The following is an 18,824-nucleotide window of genomic DNA, read 5'->3' on the forward strand; positions in this document are numbered from 1 at the left end:
ACCGTCCATCCCCTTCAGAGGTTTAGAGGCCCTCTTTTGCTAAAACCGATCCAAAAATGTAGTCTTTCAGTGTCTCCATGTATTTTTTCTTCCAAACCCTTTCTGGGTTATGGTTCATTTCACTGTCTGCTCCACAACAACAAAACAAGCACAACTTCATATTTTCGACAATATTTCTTTAGTTTGTCGAGTTTCTTTTTTCCGGTTATTTTCAAGATAGAAGATCATCAAGACACCCATTTTTTAAAACACACACACAAATAAAAAAAGAAAGAAATCTGTAACCAGGAGAGACTGGAGATGAGTGGACGGATGGAGACGTGGAAGAGTTTTTCTGTTTGTAGCGGTATATCTGTGGCTTTGGGTCTGGCGGCCCGCCGGCTTTAGCAGAGGGTGCCGTTTTCCTGCCGGGACTTGGGGCAGGTGGAGCGGGGTATGGGCTGGACGGAGGGGGCCAGGGTGCAGAAGAAGCCAGCGATGAGGGTGAGGCCCAGGCCTCCCCAGGCGCAGAACATGGACCAGCCGTAGCCGTGGCCGATGTCGTCCGGCAGGCCGTACAGGTAGCGCGGGTAGCGGGACAGCTCGAAGTTGATGCCGGCAACGCAGGTGCAGAGGGAGATGATGCAGAAGGTTCCTGCAACCACAGAACAGGATGTTGAAAAGAAGAAAAAAAAGACATCAAAACCTCTGTCACAGTCAAATCCAAATCTGTTACAACCCTAACATCTGCTCCAGGTCACATCTTGTCAGCGGTGGAAGAAGTATTCAGATTACTGCAGTGGAAGTACTAATACCACACTGTAAAAATACTCTGTTACAAGTTAAAGGTGCTCTAAGCGATGTTGGGTGACGTCACTTCTTGTTCAACATATATATATTCAACAAGTCAACGCCTGCCAGCTTGTGTTTGAGTCAGCGTTGACCTTTTCCATATCAGAATCAGAATTGCAGTTGCTCACAGTCAGATTCAAGGTAAAATAAGAGTAAGAAAAGAGAGAAAATTAAAGAAGAAAAGAAAATGCTCCTAGGCTCGTGCACAGCGCTATGCCTGTTACACACACACACACACAGAGTGACGCGTAGCAGCACACACACATGGAGAAGATTCAAAATAGATAATAAATTAACTATTTATGTGACAAATCGTTCAAACTTCAAAGATGAAAGTTCATCATTTACTTAATGCTGTGTGTGTTACATGTGAGCGAGCTGATTCCGAGACGCGTTTTGGGGCTCTGAGTGAGCTCTGGAGGTGAGATGAACCGTTTGGCCGAGATGCACGTTGGTAATGCAGACTATATGAGGAGTTCTGAAAAATTGCTTTCAGCATTGCCCGATGCTTGTTAGCAATCTAAAAAACTAAACCCTGCCTCCTTTCTCTGACCAATCAGAATGTAAAGGGAGTGCTTGTGTTGGATCGTGGGATTTGGAAAGTTCCAAAACATTTGACTTTTGTGTTGATGAAAATGGGATGCTGATGGCATTATGCTTTCTGCAAAATGTACAGTATTTGCAGAATTTTTTCCAGCTAAGTGTCTCAATAATGTTACTCGTGATTCAACCATTAAAGATTAAAGACCCATCTCCTCTGCAGGAGGACGACTGTGTTTAGGAGGAGCAGCTCTGAATGTGGCCTGGTTTTGGGCCTGCTGTGACCCTGTGGCTGCTCTGCACTGATTTGGCTGCTGCACACTGACCGAGCCTATTTCTTCTGCCTTTATTGCCAAGCAACATAATTGACTTTTTAATTGCTTGTTCATTATACAACAGTAGGGCACAGCACTAATCCACTGCCCAGCATAACTGAGTGTGTGTGTGTGTGTGTACAACAATTTTCAAAAGCCAAAAGGTCTTACACATGATTATCTGCGTTCTTTTTGCATCCGTAGAAAACATTTTGAGATGTTTTGACACCGTGTGTGTGTGTGTGTGTGTGTGTGTGTGTGTGTGTGTGTGTGTGTGTGTGTGTGTGTGTGTGTGCATGTGTACAGTGTGTGTGTGTGTGCATGTGTACAGTACAGGCCAAAAGTTTGGACACACCTTCTCATTCAATGCGTTTTCTTTATATTTATGACTATTTACCTTTTAGATTCTCACTGAAGGCATCAAAACTATGAATGAACACATATGGAATTATGTACTTAACAAAAAAGTGTGAAATAACTGAAAACATGTCTTATATTTTAGATTCCTCAAAGTAGCCACCCTTTGCTTTTTTGATAGCACTGCAAACCCTTGGTGTTCTCTCAATGAGTTTCATGAGGTAGTCATCTGAAATGGTTTACACTTCACAGGTGTGCCTTGTCAGGGTTAATTAGTGGAAGTTTTTCTCTTATTAATGGGGTTGGGACCATCAGTTGTGTTGTGCAGAAGTCAGGTTGATACACAGCCTTCAGCCCTATTGGACAACTGTTAGAATTCATATTATGGCAAGAACCAATCAGCTAAGTAAAGAGAAACTAGTGGCCATCATTACTTTAAAAAATGAAGGTCAGTCAGTCCGGAAAATTGGGAAAACTTTGAATGTGTCCTCAAGTGCAGTCGTAAAAACCATCAAGCGCTACAACGAAACTGGCTGACATGAGGACCGCCCCAGGAAAGGAAGACCAAGAATCACCTCTGCTGCTGAGGATAAGTTCATCCGAGTCACCAGCCTCCGAAATCGCAAGTTAACAGCAGCTCAGATTAGAGACCAGATGAATGCCACAGAGTTCTAGCAGCAGACACATCTCTAGAACAGGAGACTGCACAAATCAGGCCTTCATGGTCAAGTAGCTGCTAGGAAACCACTGTTAAGGAGAGGCAACAAGCAGAAGAGATTTGTTTGGGCCAAGAAACACAAGAAACACAAGGAATGGACATTAGACCAGTGGAAATCTGTGCTTTGGTCTGATGAGTCCAAATTTGAGATCTTTGGTTCCAACCGCCGTGTCTTTGTGCGACGCAGAAAAGGTGAACGGATGGATTCTACATGCCTGGTTCCCACCGTGAAGCATGGAGGAGGAGGTGTGATGGTGTGGGGGTGCTTTGCTGGTGACACTGTTGGGGATGCATTCAAAATTGAAGGCATACTGAACCAGCATGGCTACCACAGCATCCTGCAGCAACATGCCATCCCATCCGGTTTGCGTTTAGTTGGACCATCATTTATTTTTCAACAGGACAATGACCCCAAACACACCTCCAGGCTGTGTAAGGGCTATTTGACCAAGAAGGAGAGTGATGGAGTTCTGCGCCAGATGACCTGGCCTCCACTGGAACCCAATCGAGATGGTTTGGGGTGAGCTGGACCGCAGAGTGAAGGCAAAAGGGCCAACAAGTGCTAAGCATCTCTGGGAACTCCTTCAAGACTGTTGAAAACCATTTCAGGTGACTACCTCTTGAAGCTCATCAAGAGAATGCCAAGAATGTGCAAAGCAGTAATCAGAGCAAAGGATGGCTACTTTGAGGAATCTAAAATATAAGACATGTTTTCAGTTATTTCACACTATTTTGTTAAGTACATAATTCCACGTGTTCATTCATAGTTTTGATGCCTTCAGTGAGAATCTACAATGTAAATAGTCATGAAAATAAAGGAAACGCATTAAATGAGAAGGTGTGTCCAAACTTTTGGCCTGTACTGTGTGTGTGTGTGTGTGTGTGTGTGTGGGTGTGTGTGTGTGACTCACCTCCCATGAGGAAGAGGAGGCCAGCCACATACTGCATGAGGCCTCTGTCCCAGCAGCAGCCGAGCACACCGATGACCCAGCCGAACAGGATGATGGCCACCGCCATGCCCATGAAGCCTGCCGTCATCCGCCGCAAGTCTGAGGAAGCACAAACACAAAGATATTAAACATCACTAGAAGAACAAGTTCACACTGACTGAACAGGATAGACACACACACACACACACACACACACACACACACACACACACACACACACACACACAGGTTAATAATCAGCGGCAGCCCACTGAAATATATATTTTTACACTTCCTGCCAGCAGAAATACAGCAGACCAGTCCATAACGAGTCACAGGCACTCTGGTCCACTTCTAATGAAAGCTGTACACATGCAGTTTGACTGAGTGGTGTAGCTTTGCAAAAAAACGCCCACACCCCGAGTCCAACTGACACAAAACCAGCTACACACATCCAGCTAGGCTAACCCGTTCTAATGTTTAACTAAATCACAATGAATCACTCATTAAGTTTGAGTCTCAACTGATGCCACAATAACACAGATAACAAAATAAGCTGTTGATGATGACTTGGATTATCTGATTTTTGTAAACTGAAGAACTTTGGTTCAGACATGTCCGGACAAAACGCAAAGAGAAGTGCGAGGAAATACACAGAGTAAAACCAAACAGAGCAGCGAAGGGAAAAGAAGAGTCCCGATGTGATGCCCCTTTGGTGTCATTTGATTGTTTGTTGCTGCATCGCAGACTGCTGAACACACCTGACTACAGGAGACACTAGCTCAGACTGGAGGACACACCTGACTACAGGAGACATCAGCTCAGACTGCTAAACACACCTGACTACAGGAGACACTAGCTCAGACTGCTGAACACACCTGACTACAGGAGACACTAGCTCAGACTGCTGAACACACCTGACTACAGGAGACATCAGCTCAGACTGGAGGACACACCTGACTACAGGAGACACTAGCTCAGAGTGGAGGACACACCTGACTACAGGAGACATCAGCTCAGACTGCTGAACATACCTGACTACAGGAGACACTAGCTCAGACTGCTGAACACACCTGACTACAGGAGACACTAGCTCAGACTGCTGAACACACCTGACTACAGGAGACATCAGCTCAGACTGGAGGACACACCTGACTACAGGAGACACTAGCTTAGAGTGGAGGACACACCTGACTACAGGAGACATCAGCTCAGACTGCTGAACACACCTGACTACAGGAGACACTAGCTCAGACTGCTGAACACACCTGACTACAGGAGACACTAGCTCAGACTGCTGAACACACCTGACTACAGGAGACACTAGCTCAGACTGGAGAACACACCTGACTACAGGAGACACTAGCTCAGACTGGAGGACACACCTGACTACAGGAGACACTAGCTCAGACTGCTGAACACACCTGACTACAGGAGACACTAGCTCAGACTGGAGGACACACCTGACTACAGGAGACACTAGCTCAGACTGCTGAACACACTTGACTACAGGAGACACTAGCTCAGACTGGAGGACACACCTGACTACAGGAGACACTAGCTCAGACTGCTGAACACACCTGACTACAGGAGACACTAGCTCAGACTGGAGGACACACCTGACTACAGGAGACACTAGCTCAGACTGCTGAACACACTTGACTACAGGAGACACTAGCTCAGACTGGAGGACACACCTGACTACAGGAGACACTAGCTCAGACTGGAGGACACACCTGACTACAGGAGACACTAGCTCAGACTGGAGGACACACCTGACTACAGGAGACACTAGCTCAGACTGGAGGAATGTGTATAGTTGGTGCGGTTCGAGTACGGACGATACGATCCAGAGTTTGATTGAAAACGTACCGAGACCACCTCTTCAAGCAGGTCTTGGTACGCTTGTTTGGTCCGCTTTTGGTGCGCACCCGAGTTCGATTGCCGCGTTCTCACCTGCCCAAATGAACTGCACCAGCGGGACAAACGAGCTCTAGTGCGATTCAACCGAACTAAAGGCTGTCGGTGTGAAAACGCCCTTAAGCTGCAGTATCCTCAGTCTCTCCTTGCTGTCTCCACAGGCACACCAAGGTTTGGTTAGGTTATGTTGGGTTATGTTGTCCTATGTAGAGGGAATTGTGTCTAAAATAAGGCCCTAAGGCCTGTCAAATCTGACTCCAATTTATTAATTACCGGGCCTTCTTACATTGGACTTAAGTGTACGAGAACACAAGGATCAATCTGAGACGAAGAGTTCAGTTAAGCAAAGTTTACGGAGTCCAGCATAAGAGGTTACAACACAATTGTAGGTTCACAAACAGCATCTAAGTTTCCCTGGCAACATACATTAAATCAAAGCTGGTCCACCGAGATCTCGTCTGAAGTGAATGCTGATCTGAGTTTTCCCTGTGTCTTTATTCTCTCCTCACAGGGGGGTGTCTCCTAGTTTCTAGACAGAAACTGTTATCTTCACAAACACACACAGACACACACTCATACGCACACACACACACACACACACACATACACATACACACACACACACACACACACACACACAAAAGGTCTGGACATTGTGGTGCAACTTCCTCATCTGTTGTGTAACTCTAATTACCATTCCTGTGTTTCTGCTTATCTGTCTAGTACACAATGCATTTTTACACCATGAACTGCTTAAACTATAGTTAACGGCTTAAGGTTAACCTTCTATGCGTCAGTGACATTTCCTTGAACCACTTCCTCAATGACTGCACACAGCTTCTTTTGCAACGTGCACAAATATAACTTTCACTGCTGATATTCTACACCTATAGGTTGGCCTTTTGCTTAACCAACACACACCTACCCCTTTCACTCATGCACACCCTACTCCACTGATTTCCACATCCCATTCTGTATATAGTTAGACTATATTCATGTCCCTAATTTCGGGCCAGATGTCTGTCCCCTTCCTCTGTCTCTGTGTTGGCGTTCTAACCTCTGGTGGATTTGTGAGGACTATGGTTAACTGCTCCTCAGATCTCTGCAGGGTAAATCCAGACAGCTAGCTAGACTATCTGTCCAATCAAAGTTTTCTGTTGCACGACTAAAACTACTTTTGAATGTACACGTTCCACCAAAACAAGTTCCTTCACGAGGCCATTTAGCAGAGGCGCCGTGCCGCGTCCGGAGCTTAGCGTCGCCCAAGATGATTGTGATTGGTTTAAAGAAATACCAATAAACCAGAGCATGTTTTTCTCCCAAATTTGGTTGAATTTGATTTAATAAAGTATTGTTTAAACATGTAACATAGTGGAGTCTCCCTCTTTGTTATGACCACTTGAGCCAGGTCGTGACACCAGACAACACCAATCACGGTACGTGTCCATTTAGGTATTATTTTCACGGCAGGGATCGGCCCGCTTCCCAGCATTGCACGCTAGTGGTCTCCACCCTCCTACAACCGCGATGGCTGCACCTGATTGGACGAACGCTTCACGTGTGTCTTTTCTGCTCCCGGATTTCAAAACTGACCATAATGGCGGCTCGTTTAGAAACTTTCTCTGTGAAAATAACTCACTTAAAACGTGTTTCTTAAAACATTTTAAGCGAGAAATAGGCCATGCAGCTGCTGAATCTGTCTTCATTTCAGATTGACGCCGGTCAAGATTTTCGTGAGGTTTTGATGGGCAGCGAATCGAGCTGCCCGCTCCTCATTTGCATAAAGTTGGCTGGATTCAACTTTATGCAAATGAGGAGCAGCAACGCCCCGCTTCTCCAAAGTCTCTGCGACGCTACCAGAATGCATTGCAAGGCTGCTCCCATAGAGATGAATAGGAAGCGGGGACATGACGATGACAACGGACATGCACCGTCAGAGTGGCTGAAGACGTCGGGTTAAACAGTGACGAGGATTTGAAGACAGCAAGACAAGAGTTACGATACACGACAGATGGAGAAATTCTTGCAACAGAAACAGGTTCAAGTTGAGGACTGTTTTGCAGATAAAGAGCTGTTTCTAAATTCTGTTAAATCCCAGATGAGCAAGGAAAGGGGGTTACACTGAGTGAGAGATTTACAGATAAAAAAAAACTACAACATGAAGACTCAGAAGACAGCTTATCTCCTGTTCTTTTTAATGTTTTTTTTTCTGCCATCAGTCTCGATGAATGACGGTAGATTGATGTTTTTTTCCCCTTGGGGATCAATAAAGTATCTATCTATCTATCTATCTATCTATCTATCTATCTATCTATCTATCTATCTATCTATCTATCTATCTATCTATCCATCTATCTATCTATCTATCTATCTATCTATCTATCTATCTATCTATCTATTCCCCTGCTATGGCATCCCCCCCTCTCATTCCCCCTGCTCTGGCGTCCCCCCCTCTCATTCCCCCTGCTCTGGTGTTTCCCCCCCTCTCATTCCCCCTGCTCTGGCGTTTCCAAGCCTCTAAACCGGAGACATTAGGAAACCCTTCTGACCCGTTTTGGTTCGGAATCTGCGGGTTCGTGTTGCAGTCTCAACGGCCTCAAACGGAGACCTTTGGCAACGCCAACACTGACGCCAACATTTCTCCTCCTGATTGGGTCTCATCGGTCACGACGTCTCGTTTTCTGAGACTAAAGCTACTAATAATCCACGCTGCATCCTGTTTCTGCCCAGTATACCAGGATGATGATGATATATGAGGTTTGGGCGTGTAAGTTTAAACGGAGATTAGTTCTTCTACTGGAGATAACAACACTTGGTGCACAGAGATCACTTTAGGCTGAAAATTCCGCTTAAAAAAAAAAAAGTGGAGATGTAGCCTGAACCTCATCATGTTGCCTCAAGACGTGCAGTCAAGCAACTGACAGGAGCCCACGGTGTATGGAGGGAGATTCATGAGGACGCATGGGTTCACAGCAGAGAAAATGTCTTTACTATGGCAAGTTTAGATGTGATTTATTCTTTGAAGCATCATTTGAAAGAATGCAGTGTAGCCTCCTTAGACCACTCCATAGTCACATGAAATGTCTTTGTCTCAATATTAAGCACAAGTCCACCCTATGATAGTCTTGTACCTTTGACGTTTTTGCGCCAAATCAAATGTTTTATGGGCACGATTCCTCTTATAGCTGGTTGGCTCAGTTCCAGACTTAAATCTCTGCATATCAGCCATTTTTGAAACAATTGAATGGGGAAAACCACAGTTAGGGTGGCCTCTAGCTCACCCAGTAAGAGCATGCGCCACATATAGGCTGAGTCTTTTTCAGCGGCCTGGGTTCAAATCCGACCTGAGGCCCTTTGCTGCGTGTAATCCCCTCTTTTTCTCTCCCCCCTTTCCGGTCTATCCACTGTCACTATTGAATAAAGGGAAAAGCCCCCGAAAATTATAATCTTTAAAAAAAAGTGGGCGGTCACTGTTGAGCTCTATTAGATGTACATTTTAAAGTATCTTGTGGGTTATTTTTTTGGAAAATGTATAAAAACTAGGAATAGGAGAAGCAGTGGTGGGATTGTGGAGATTAAGCAGCTGTGTCAACAGTACACTCTCTATGTCTCCTACAATGGGCCAGATCTATGAGGGATGACACAGTCCACAGGAAGTCCTTCTTTACCATCGTGTTAAATATTGAATCTCAGTGCAGTTTTATGAATGTGGTCCGTTGTCTGGAGAGGACACAGTGAGGGCAAACAGAAAGAGACAAGAGTGTGTGAATAAGGCTGACAGCAGTGGGCTCTGCAGGGCGCTAATGACAGTGACGACGACTGGCTGCGAGTAGCGAGGGGCTGAAATATGAAGAGCTCCAAGCTATAGCCCACTCCTCTTCTCTGAGTAGATGAGTGTGTCGTTGGAGCAGGAGCAGGAGCGGGGGGTGGGGGCGGGGGGAGGACACCATGTGTTTGGGCGAGAGAGGTCAAAACATTTGGCCTGAGAGCATGTAGTATGTGCTGTACACGTTCCTTCATCCTAACTCCGCCTCACCCAGCATCCACTGTGATGGACATCCAATGTTCATTCGCCTCAGCCAGTGAAAGTACACCGTGTAAAATCTGGCTTTTGGTCTCTCTTTTTTGTCGATCTGAAATGAAGACCGATTCAGCAGCTGCATGGCCTATTTCTCGCTTAAAATGTTTTCAGAAACACGTTTTAGTGAACTATTTTTGTAAGATACTAGATCGTATTCTCATCAAGCCGCCATGACACTGTTGAAATTCTCGAAAAGCCAGACCCACGTGACGCGTTCGTCCAATCAGCTGCCGGTAAAGGGCGTGGAGCATCAACCATGGACGTATGATGTCGCGACACCACGCTTCAGTCGTGTTGGACATATGGATCTGTCCGTTAGGGATAGGGCTGGGCAATATGAAGAAAATCAAATATCACGATATTTTTGACCAAATACCTCGATATCGATACTGCAACGATATTGTAGTGTTGACTATTGGTGCTTTCTCAAAATATTTACACAATGAGATTTTTGATAAATAATCATCAGTAGTGGATATAATGTCTAAGTGGGTAAAGGCAAATAATAGAACAGTTACAACAGTCTGGTAAATTCAGATTATGACATCACTTTACTGTAATGCAGCCTTTAAAACCAGGAAAAGACACTTATGCCATATTCCGATATTGTGATATCCAAAATCTAAGACGATATCTAGTCTCATATCACGATATTAATATAATATCGCAGCCCAGTCTCATGCCAGGTCGTTAGATAGTCACGTTATTGTAATGTATTAAGTCGTGGACAGGTTACGTAAATGCCGTTTTTTTCGTGTGGCGATTATGAAATTGAAAGCAATGCATTTTAATGGCATAGCATATTTCGTGATCCCAGAACGCTGACGGTAGTGAGTAGTTGATAAGGCGAAAGTCCGTGTAGGGAGGTTGTACTGGGTGGTGGATGGGTCAGAAAACACAGGACTTTAGGACTTTCAACCCGGAGACCGGGGATCGCGCCCCGCGTGTGGCAGTACCTTTGTCCCACGTGATGCAGTTCCTTTGAGGGCGTGTCCCCGCGGGATCGTGTCCTGCGAGTGGCGGCCCGCGAGTGGCGGCCCGCGAGTGGCGGCCCGCTCTGTTGTTTTGGCCGGCGTGTGGCGCCTCATTTCCCCGTTGTCGCGTCCCCCAGAGCAGGTTCGAATAGCGTGACCTGTACACGTTCAAAAGTCGTTGCATATACACGAAAAAAACGTCAAAATCGTAACCTGTACACGAATTTATGAATCAAAATAACGTGACTATTACACGACCTGGCGTGAGACCGGGTTGAATATCGATATATTGCCCAGCTCTAGTTAGGGACGCTGTGACCTAGCAACAAAGTACCCTTCAACTAAATAGTGACAAACAGGTGCAAATAGTGCTTAATAGAGGATCTTCTCACTAACCCTGTAATGCTAATGGAACACTCCACGTGATCTGTATATATATGCATATAAAAAAAAAAAAGACTGGAGCATTTTTTTAGACTTTTCACGCAGAGGCTGCTGACTTCATGAGGAAACTGGAAGTCCCTGTCAGTCACACAATGTAACCGTGGCGACCCCTGACCTTTTACAGCGAGGCCTGACCGTTGGGGGAGCAGTTTGACAGTCATTGACACGGTAGAGTCAGGATTCATCTGGCTGAGCATCCACACATGCTCTCTCTGTCACACATCATGTAGTTCTGCTTCATGGTGCAGATTCCGCTTCAGCTATGTTCTTTGTATTACATATTTTAACATTTTGTTCTGTATTTCTTTCCTTCAATAAACCATGCTGTTATGTATAGTCCATGTACGAGGGATGTGAAACTTGCTGTGGGTATTCATGGTCTCCAGATGATGAATCTTAATCATTTTCCTGACCCTCCTGAATCTTCTTCTTACGCTACCCTCTGGCCAAAACATCAACTGTACATAAGATATCTTTTTATTTAACTGCATATGCCATTTGGGGAGCGTGCCTATGTTCCCACAGCCCTATGTTCCCACATTTCTAATAATTTTTTTTTCACTGAAAATTAGGCCCTATGTTCCCACAGCCATATGTTCCCACATTTCTAAGATTCTTTTCAAAATTAGGCCCTATGTTCCCACAGTTAACACATTTCTAAGAATATTTTTCAAAAATTAGGCCCTATGTTCCCACATTTCCATTTTTCCTAAATTTGTATCAGATTTGATCCCACTTTCTCCCAATTTGGTAGCCAATTACACCCAACCTCCTATTATCCAATAGCAATGGACTACAGATGGAATGTAACCCTAACCCTTAACATAGGGCAGAATTTTCGAAGCTCCTGAATCTCAACGCCAGGCCAATACAAAACGTCAAATAGAGTGGACAGGTCCCGGTGACCCGAAGGACAACACAAGGGATAAGTTAAACCTGTATTCTTTTGAATAAAGGGCTTGCTGACACTCATGTCGGTCAGGGTGAGTTGTCGCCCTCTCTATCTGCACCCTGACAGTCCCTCAGCATGTCCTCTGTCCAGGGCCAGACCGTGCACGTCCCTGTGGGAGAGTGGCGTGCTCTAGAAGACGTCCCCCGTGGGTAACAATGTCCTGTGAGTCCTCAGCATTACTGCTACCTCTTTCCTGCATGAATACATGTGCTGTCATACGGTGCCTGCAGCCAGGACCAATGGATAGATGTGGGCTTACATGAGAGAGCAAGAAGACAGTTGATAATAATAGTCGATTGCTTGCTATGTGTTTTAGAGGGATGAGACGTCCATTCCTCTAAAGCGTCACTTGATTTCGTCAGCTGTTTGGGGCGGAGTTAGCAACTCCTTAAGCTGCACGGCTTCCGGGAATGCTGCTCTCGTGTATCATGTATTTTGTTTAGGCATTGTGGATCCATTTGAGACAGGGAGGTGTACCAGTGTTCACAAGGAGGCAGCAGCACACAATAAGAAGTTCTGGGAGCCTACTCGTGTGAGCTGAAGTGCTGCTACTCCACACCGCTAAGTACCAGCCCTGTTTAACAAAAGGCAACAAGGGCCACCTTCCAATTAACCTCATAATACTCCATTAGTTATCTTTTAAAGCGCCTGTGTGGGCAAGCTAAACCTTGATTTGGTCATTCTTCTATGTAATTCATTGGAATTGTCAGAAAGTGTATGAAACGGCACTGCAGACTGGCGTGCTGACAGCGAACCTGTGAGAGCTGTCTCATATGAACGGATCAGAGCACATTGTGTAGAGCAGCATCATACTGTACAATGTGTCTCTGTATGAAGGGACTGCATATTGCCACAGATGACTTTGGTTACGAGTAGAAGAGCAGCTGATGGAGCCTCTGTGAAAGCAGCTGATCTTCTGTTACATTACAGTTGTGGGAGTTGATGGCATTCTGTGAGAAACAAGTGGAACTAGACATAAATGGGTGAAATAATGAAGTGTTGAGCAGAACAATAGACACCCTGTCTGTACAAATGGAAAATAGAATGATTGGAGAAGAAGAGCCACAGATGATCAGAAACCTGTCTTCTTGGACAAAAGCCCTGCAGTGAATCCTGCTGATTGCTGATGCTGCGCTGTGAATACGTGTGGATAGTAACTGCTCATTTGTTTACTGTATCAGCATATGACAGGCTGCTGTCTGTCTGCTTTGCTCTACTGCTTAATAGGTTGCATTGTTCAGCTGTGTGCTGCAATTACATTTTAATTATGTTCTCTGCTCCAGGACCAATGGCCCAATGAAATGTTATTTCATAAGAGGGAAATGGCTTTTAGTGCCTTTGAGGAATTGTTATTTTTTCAGTTGAATAGATGGAGAGTAAAATGTGCTGTCTGTAACAGCTCACAGATTGGCTGCCTATACAGTGCAGGGACACAGTCAACTGTTGCGGTGCTTCTTCAATCTGTGACCTGGAGCAGTTTACCACATATGTGTCATCTACTTCAGTTAAATTCCTATGTAAACAAGTTCCACCAAAACAAGTTCCTTCCTGAGGGCTAGTTTGCAGAGGCACCGTGGCTCCGTCCGGATCTTAGCACCCCCCAAGACGATTGTGATTGGTTTAAAGAAATGCCAATAAACCAGAGCACGTTTTTCTCCCATCCCTGAATGCTGTGTGAACTAGCAAGTCCTTCAAGAAAAATGCGTTGAGTTTTTTTGTGATTGTTGCGGGCAAAAATCCTTGATTTTGCGGCACGTTTTCTTAAGAAATGCGATGGAACATGCGGGATATTTATGCAATTTTATGCGCTGAAATTGAGGAAACTTGCAAAAACTGCGGTTTGATGAAAAAGAGAAAACCCCCAACACCCTGCTTTTCGATGATGTTCACGTCGCGTAATTACGTCACTTCATAACGTTCCCATGGCAACAGGGAAAAATGGCTGCTCTTGTGTGAAGTAAACGCAACATTTTTCAACCTTCTGCTAAGATATATTATGTGACTTTTTTGCAACGAAAATGCAGGGATTATGAAATCATGCAAGCCCCGCATATTTTGCACTGAAATCGGCAATTTATGCGGCAAAAGTGCGGCGTATTTGAAAAAATGCGGCCCCCGCATATATATGCGGCGAAAGTGCGGCGTATTTGAAAAAATGCGGCCTCTGCATAAATATGTGGACTTTGGCTGATTATGCGTTGAATTATGCGATCGTATAATCGTGTTTTTCTGGAGGGACTGACTAGCCAGACCCTTCTCCGCAGCGCTGTGGAGGAAGGTCTGGACATGCAAGACTATTTAAATGGCAATTCCAGTTCAGCACAACGTGGGTTTTAGGACCACCTATTGAATCTCATTGTCTTCCTTCCTCAGTAGTCATCACATGGCAGAAGTATGAAAGTCCAGTCCAATGAGATAACTGCTTGACAATAACTCCACCTGTTTATTAAGATCAAGTGAAAGCCATGAGGAAGAAAAAAAGGATAGTTTTGATTATTTTGCCAAATTTCTCTTCACAAGGTCAAGAATGAATTTGGGTCTAATCGTTTTGTGTATCTTTTCTGTCAGTGATGTGATGTAATTTCTAAGATGTGGGAATACGTGACATCACTAAAAAACAAGCCAGAGGAGTCAGATGATGGTTGGAAACATTTGGAATTGATTGGAAACAAACCAACAGATGATCTGAAGTGAAACTATTACCTCACGATGCAAGTTGTTCCCAGAGCTCAGCAAATCCAGTGGTGAGTGCAATGTTACTGATAGGAATAATGGCCAAAAAATGAGCTCAAAGCCGCAATAAACAGGATTGACCCTTTAAGGCAGACTGGTCTGAGAATCTATTCTTAATTATGGGAATCTGAATAGCTTTTGCAGGCCAAAGCTCAGGTCTGATTGGCCATGTAGAGCTAAGCCCAATACTGTACTGTGATGTCAAGAGGCCCACCTGTGCACATGTTTTCTGGGATCAGAGAGTGTCTGTAAGAGGTGTTGGTAGAGGAGATTTCAGTGAGATGGAGATTTGCTGAGGTTTTGCTGCTGTCACAAAAGCTGCCTGCAGCCAATAGCTCATTGGGGAGTAGGAATAGAGCTTAATTTCATTATCCCATGCAAACTGCCACTGGGGAGAAAACAATGGGCTGGGAAAATCAAATTATACAAGATAGCAGGGAGGAAGGAAAGGTGGGTGTGATGGGCTGAGTTGGCAGCAGTGAGAGCATAGTGGATGTCTTTAAACATATGTGCTATTTGCTGAGGAAGCCCTTACAACGGGCCCTGTGGCATTTGTGGCACCGTAGTTTTCCTCTGCTGCGGGCGCCATATGGGTGATTTCACGGCGTGTCAGTCAGCGGCAGTGTGAGCAGCCCTGCAGGGTGAGTCAGGGGCCCAGGGAGCCAGCGGAGCGCATACTGAGGGAGGACGGGGAATTATCACTGACAGCCATCTCCACACGCAGGTCCGCCAGGAGCTGCTGCTCTGAGCTGGATGCTGGGAGGACGGGAGGCAAGAGGACACCACGGGTCCACCCGGAGGTCCAGGCCGGGGCCAGCAGCTGTCATTCACCTCTCTCGGTAAAGCCAACTCACAGCAGTTTGGTCCCATCATCCACCATGTGTCATAACCACACCACATACCAAACCGTGTCCCAGAAGCGGAGCGTCTTCACCGCCCAACGCAAAGATTTGATTGTTTTGGTCATTTTTTCTCGAGATTTGTGTGTCTACCACAAAAGTAAGTAGTCTACATAGTTCAATGGTTTCTTTATTTTAGTCCAGTTATTCAATTAAATTTTATTTATAGTATCAAATCATAACACGAGTTATCTCAAGACACTTTACAGATAGCGTAGGTCTAGACCACACTATAATTTACAAAGTTATGAACACGGATCAAAGATCTGGGGCGTTGTTTTAGTTGTTAAAATAGTGTAGTCATGTGATATACGATCGGGAGTCTGCACAGGGAGTTTATTTAGAAAATTGACTGGCGCCGCTCTATCTATGATGAATATGCTTGGAATCAGGACAGCATCTTCATCAGTCATTCGTCACTTCTAAGCTTTTTTACCAGCTTTAATGGGTGACAAAAACTGTATGAGCAGGGTAATGATTTCTATAAATCAAGGTCAGGAACTTGAAGAGATGGAAATCAGCAGCTTCTGCTAAATGAATTTATATCTCAAAGCATTTTAGAAACCTGCTGGCAAAGAGAAAAAGGAAATTGTCCAATCTGGTGCCTCAGGATGTTGAATCCCTCCCCTGCCAAGCTGTGAGACACATTCATCTGCTAATGTACAATATGATTCTCCATCTAAAGGAGGACTGCACGCTGCAGATGGAGCAGAGGCGCTTGACAGCCAATCACTGCACAGCATCATTAAAGTCTTGCTGTAGCATGGAGCTGTCTTTATGGCTGCTGTGATTGCCTTTGACGGGCCACTCTACTGGTACTGCCGATAAAACTTGTCGGACTCAGTTTTTATTTTAAGGGAGATTTTCCTAATCTTATCCAGGGCCGATGCTAAGTTGTTGAGCGAGTGACGTCCAGCCTGGACCCCGAAAACTGCTTGAATGATTCACAGTCAGAACAGAAAGCAGGAGGGATGGAGAGGCGGTGGAAACAGGGAAAGGCAGAGCTGGAGGAGAGAGAGATACTAAAAGCTCTTAGCCATTAATATCTGCAGTCCTAGACGCTCCGAGCATGGAAATGAGAGTGTCGCTCATTTAGATGGGGATGTGCAGAGCTAAGAGCTTGGGCAGCGATAGGAACAGGGCGAGGGAATGACATGATGGTTTTGGTTAACTCGCACATTCCGTTCCTCACTTTAAATACAATAATAGGTCCTTTCGCAAAAGGTGAAACCACATTAAAATTATTTCACAGTGACAGTTACCATATAGTAAAATGTCAAGAGATAACTACACAGAGCTGAATGATTTGACCAAAACAGAAACCCTCTTCACCAAAGTTGATGTAAAAGAAGCCTAAATGGAGCAAGAATAGCAAAGGTTCAGAACAATCTGCCAGTGGTGCGCATGAGAAGATCAGTGGGTCACAAAAAACAGGGTTTATCCTCTGGAGGACACGAGTACAGGAAGTCTTCATGAAATCATTTAGTTTTAGAAAGACCTTTGTCATGCAACCAAGGTGTTGGTCAAGAGCCAACCCTATGAAGGAACGGCCAGGGATCATAACGATCATTATGATCAATAATTCATATTTGTTTGCCACGTAAACCTGAATTATTTTATCAGAGCCATCTGCATTGGCATCTCCATTCAAACCAATGAGCGAGCTGCAATTTCTCATGCAGGGATATGAACACGGCTGAAATGAAAGCTGGCTGTTAAAAGTCATTCTCCTACTGGATTACAGGGGAGTCCATGCCATGGTGAGTATGGCCTATGCATAGAATTTCTTCCACTGGCCTGCTCAAACCCCAAAAGATTTTTTTTTTCGGAAATGTGTTCTGCAGGAATGCTGCGTTCATGCGGAGTTGTACAGTTTGAATTTGATGCAGTGCTTGCTACACAAAATTAGAATCTAAACACAAAGTAGTGCAAGTTAAGATAAGGAATAAAATATAGCACAATAAAACATGAATATAAGAAATGAAAGAGTAACTTGAATGAGTGTAAAAAGGATTGTAGAATAATGAGAAGTAATAAATGTAACATGGATCATGTTAATTGGCTACATTTTTTACAGTCAAGGTCCATTAGTGACCTAATGCCTACAATCCAAACCTCGGTATGCATGGCATTTGTAAATTAAACCGTCAGACACAAGTTAACCCAAACCTGTTTCCCTAACTCTATCCCCCTAAAGCCAACTCTAACCCTAACATCACTGTGAACAAATGCACACCACCAAAAGGGCCTTCATTTTCAAACATAAAGGTCTAAAAATCAAACTAGTCTTCAAGGACAAGAGAATACCCTGTACAGTTACTGAGAGGAGCCTCTTCTTTTTGGCATTAATCTAGCATGAACCTGAAGGCCTCAAGTGCTTCATTTCCGCTGCTCATCCTGTCACTAAGGAACGTCTGGAATACTTTGTGATTTTATCTTAATAGCATGCTGGCTGGCGCTAACAAGGAGTGAGGAGAGAAGAGGAACAGTGGCAGGATGAAGATGGTGAAAGTAATTACTTCTTAAATTGTGAGAGCTAGATTAAGGAGACACAGGGCAAAGAAATAGACTTTTCCCTGTCAGCTCCAGGGGAGATGAACTGATGATGTGATGGATGTCACCGCCTGTCACACTGCTTATGGTTGGGTAGGTTGATATGTTCCAGGATCACAAAAGTTCACTTGTGTTAATGATCACTATTTGTCATAGAATCATGATTTGCCAAGTACTGTTGAAATTCAATTTCAACTGTAGTCATTTGAAAGTCATTTGCATGATCTTATTCTAAATCCAAAAGGCACCTGTATAATAATGTTAGTTATTACAATTAATTTCAAAATCCTTTAAACACTGAAAGGCGCAGACCCACAGGGGGCCTGGAGACTCCAGGGTTACTGTTGCTGTTGTGCAATGTGCTGCTCCACTGAACAACATTATTAACAGAAATGGCAAAAGCCTCAGAGGCATGGATGTATGTCAGAATTCTGACTTTAATCTCAGACTACAATTACACTGCTACTTTTTGGTTTAAAGCTCTAGTTACATAATTCAGTGTTTCCGTAGTCTATATCATGACGTCCCACTTCCGGGATTGTTCCAGTGAAATTCCGCCAGATGCATGTCTTTTCCGTT

At 44.5% G+C, this 18,824-nt stretch overlaps 1 protein-coding gene across 1 annotated transcript in view; it reads right to left on the reverse strand.

Annotated features, from left to right (window-relative positions):
• Window positions 1-330: 330 nt before the first annotated feature.
• tmem178bb (transmembrane protein 178Bb) overlaps window positions 331-18,824 on the reverse strand; it is a 103,314-nt gene continuing 84,820 nt past the window's right edge. The window contains exons 3-4 of the mRNA XM_028570269.1: window positions 3,672-3,809; window positions 331-634 (exon numbers count right to left, since the gene is read on the reverse strand). Of these exons, the coding sequence (XP_028426070.1) occupies window positions 384-634; window positions 3,672-3,809 (389 nt within the window). The 3' untranslated portion in view covers window positions 331-383. The remainder of the gene's footprint in view (window positions 635-3,671; window positions 3,810-18,824) is intronic.

This window comes from Perca flavescens, chromosome 23, assembly GCF_004354835.1.
Source record: "Perca flavescens isolate YP-PL-M2 chromosome 23, PFLA_1.0, whole genome shotgun sequence".
Lineage (NCBI taxonomy): Eukaryota > Metazoa > Chordata > Actinopteri > Perciformes > Percidae > Perca > Perca flavescens.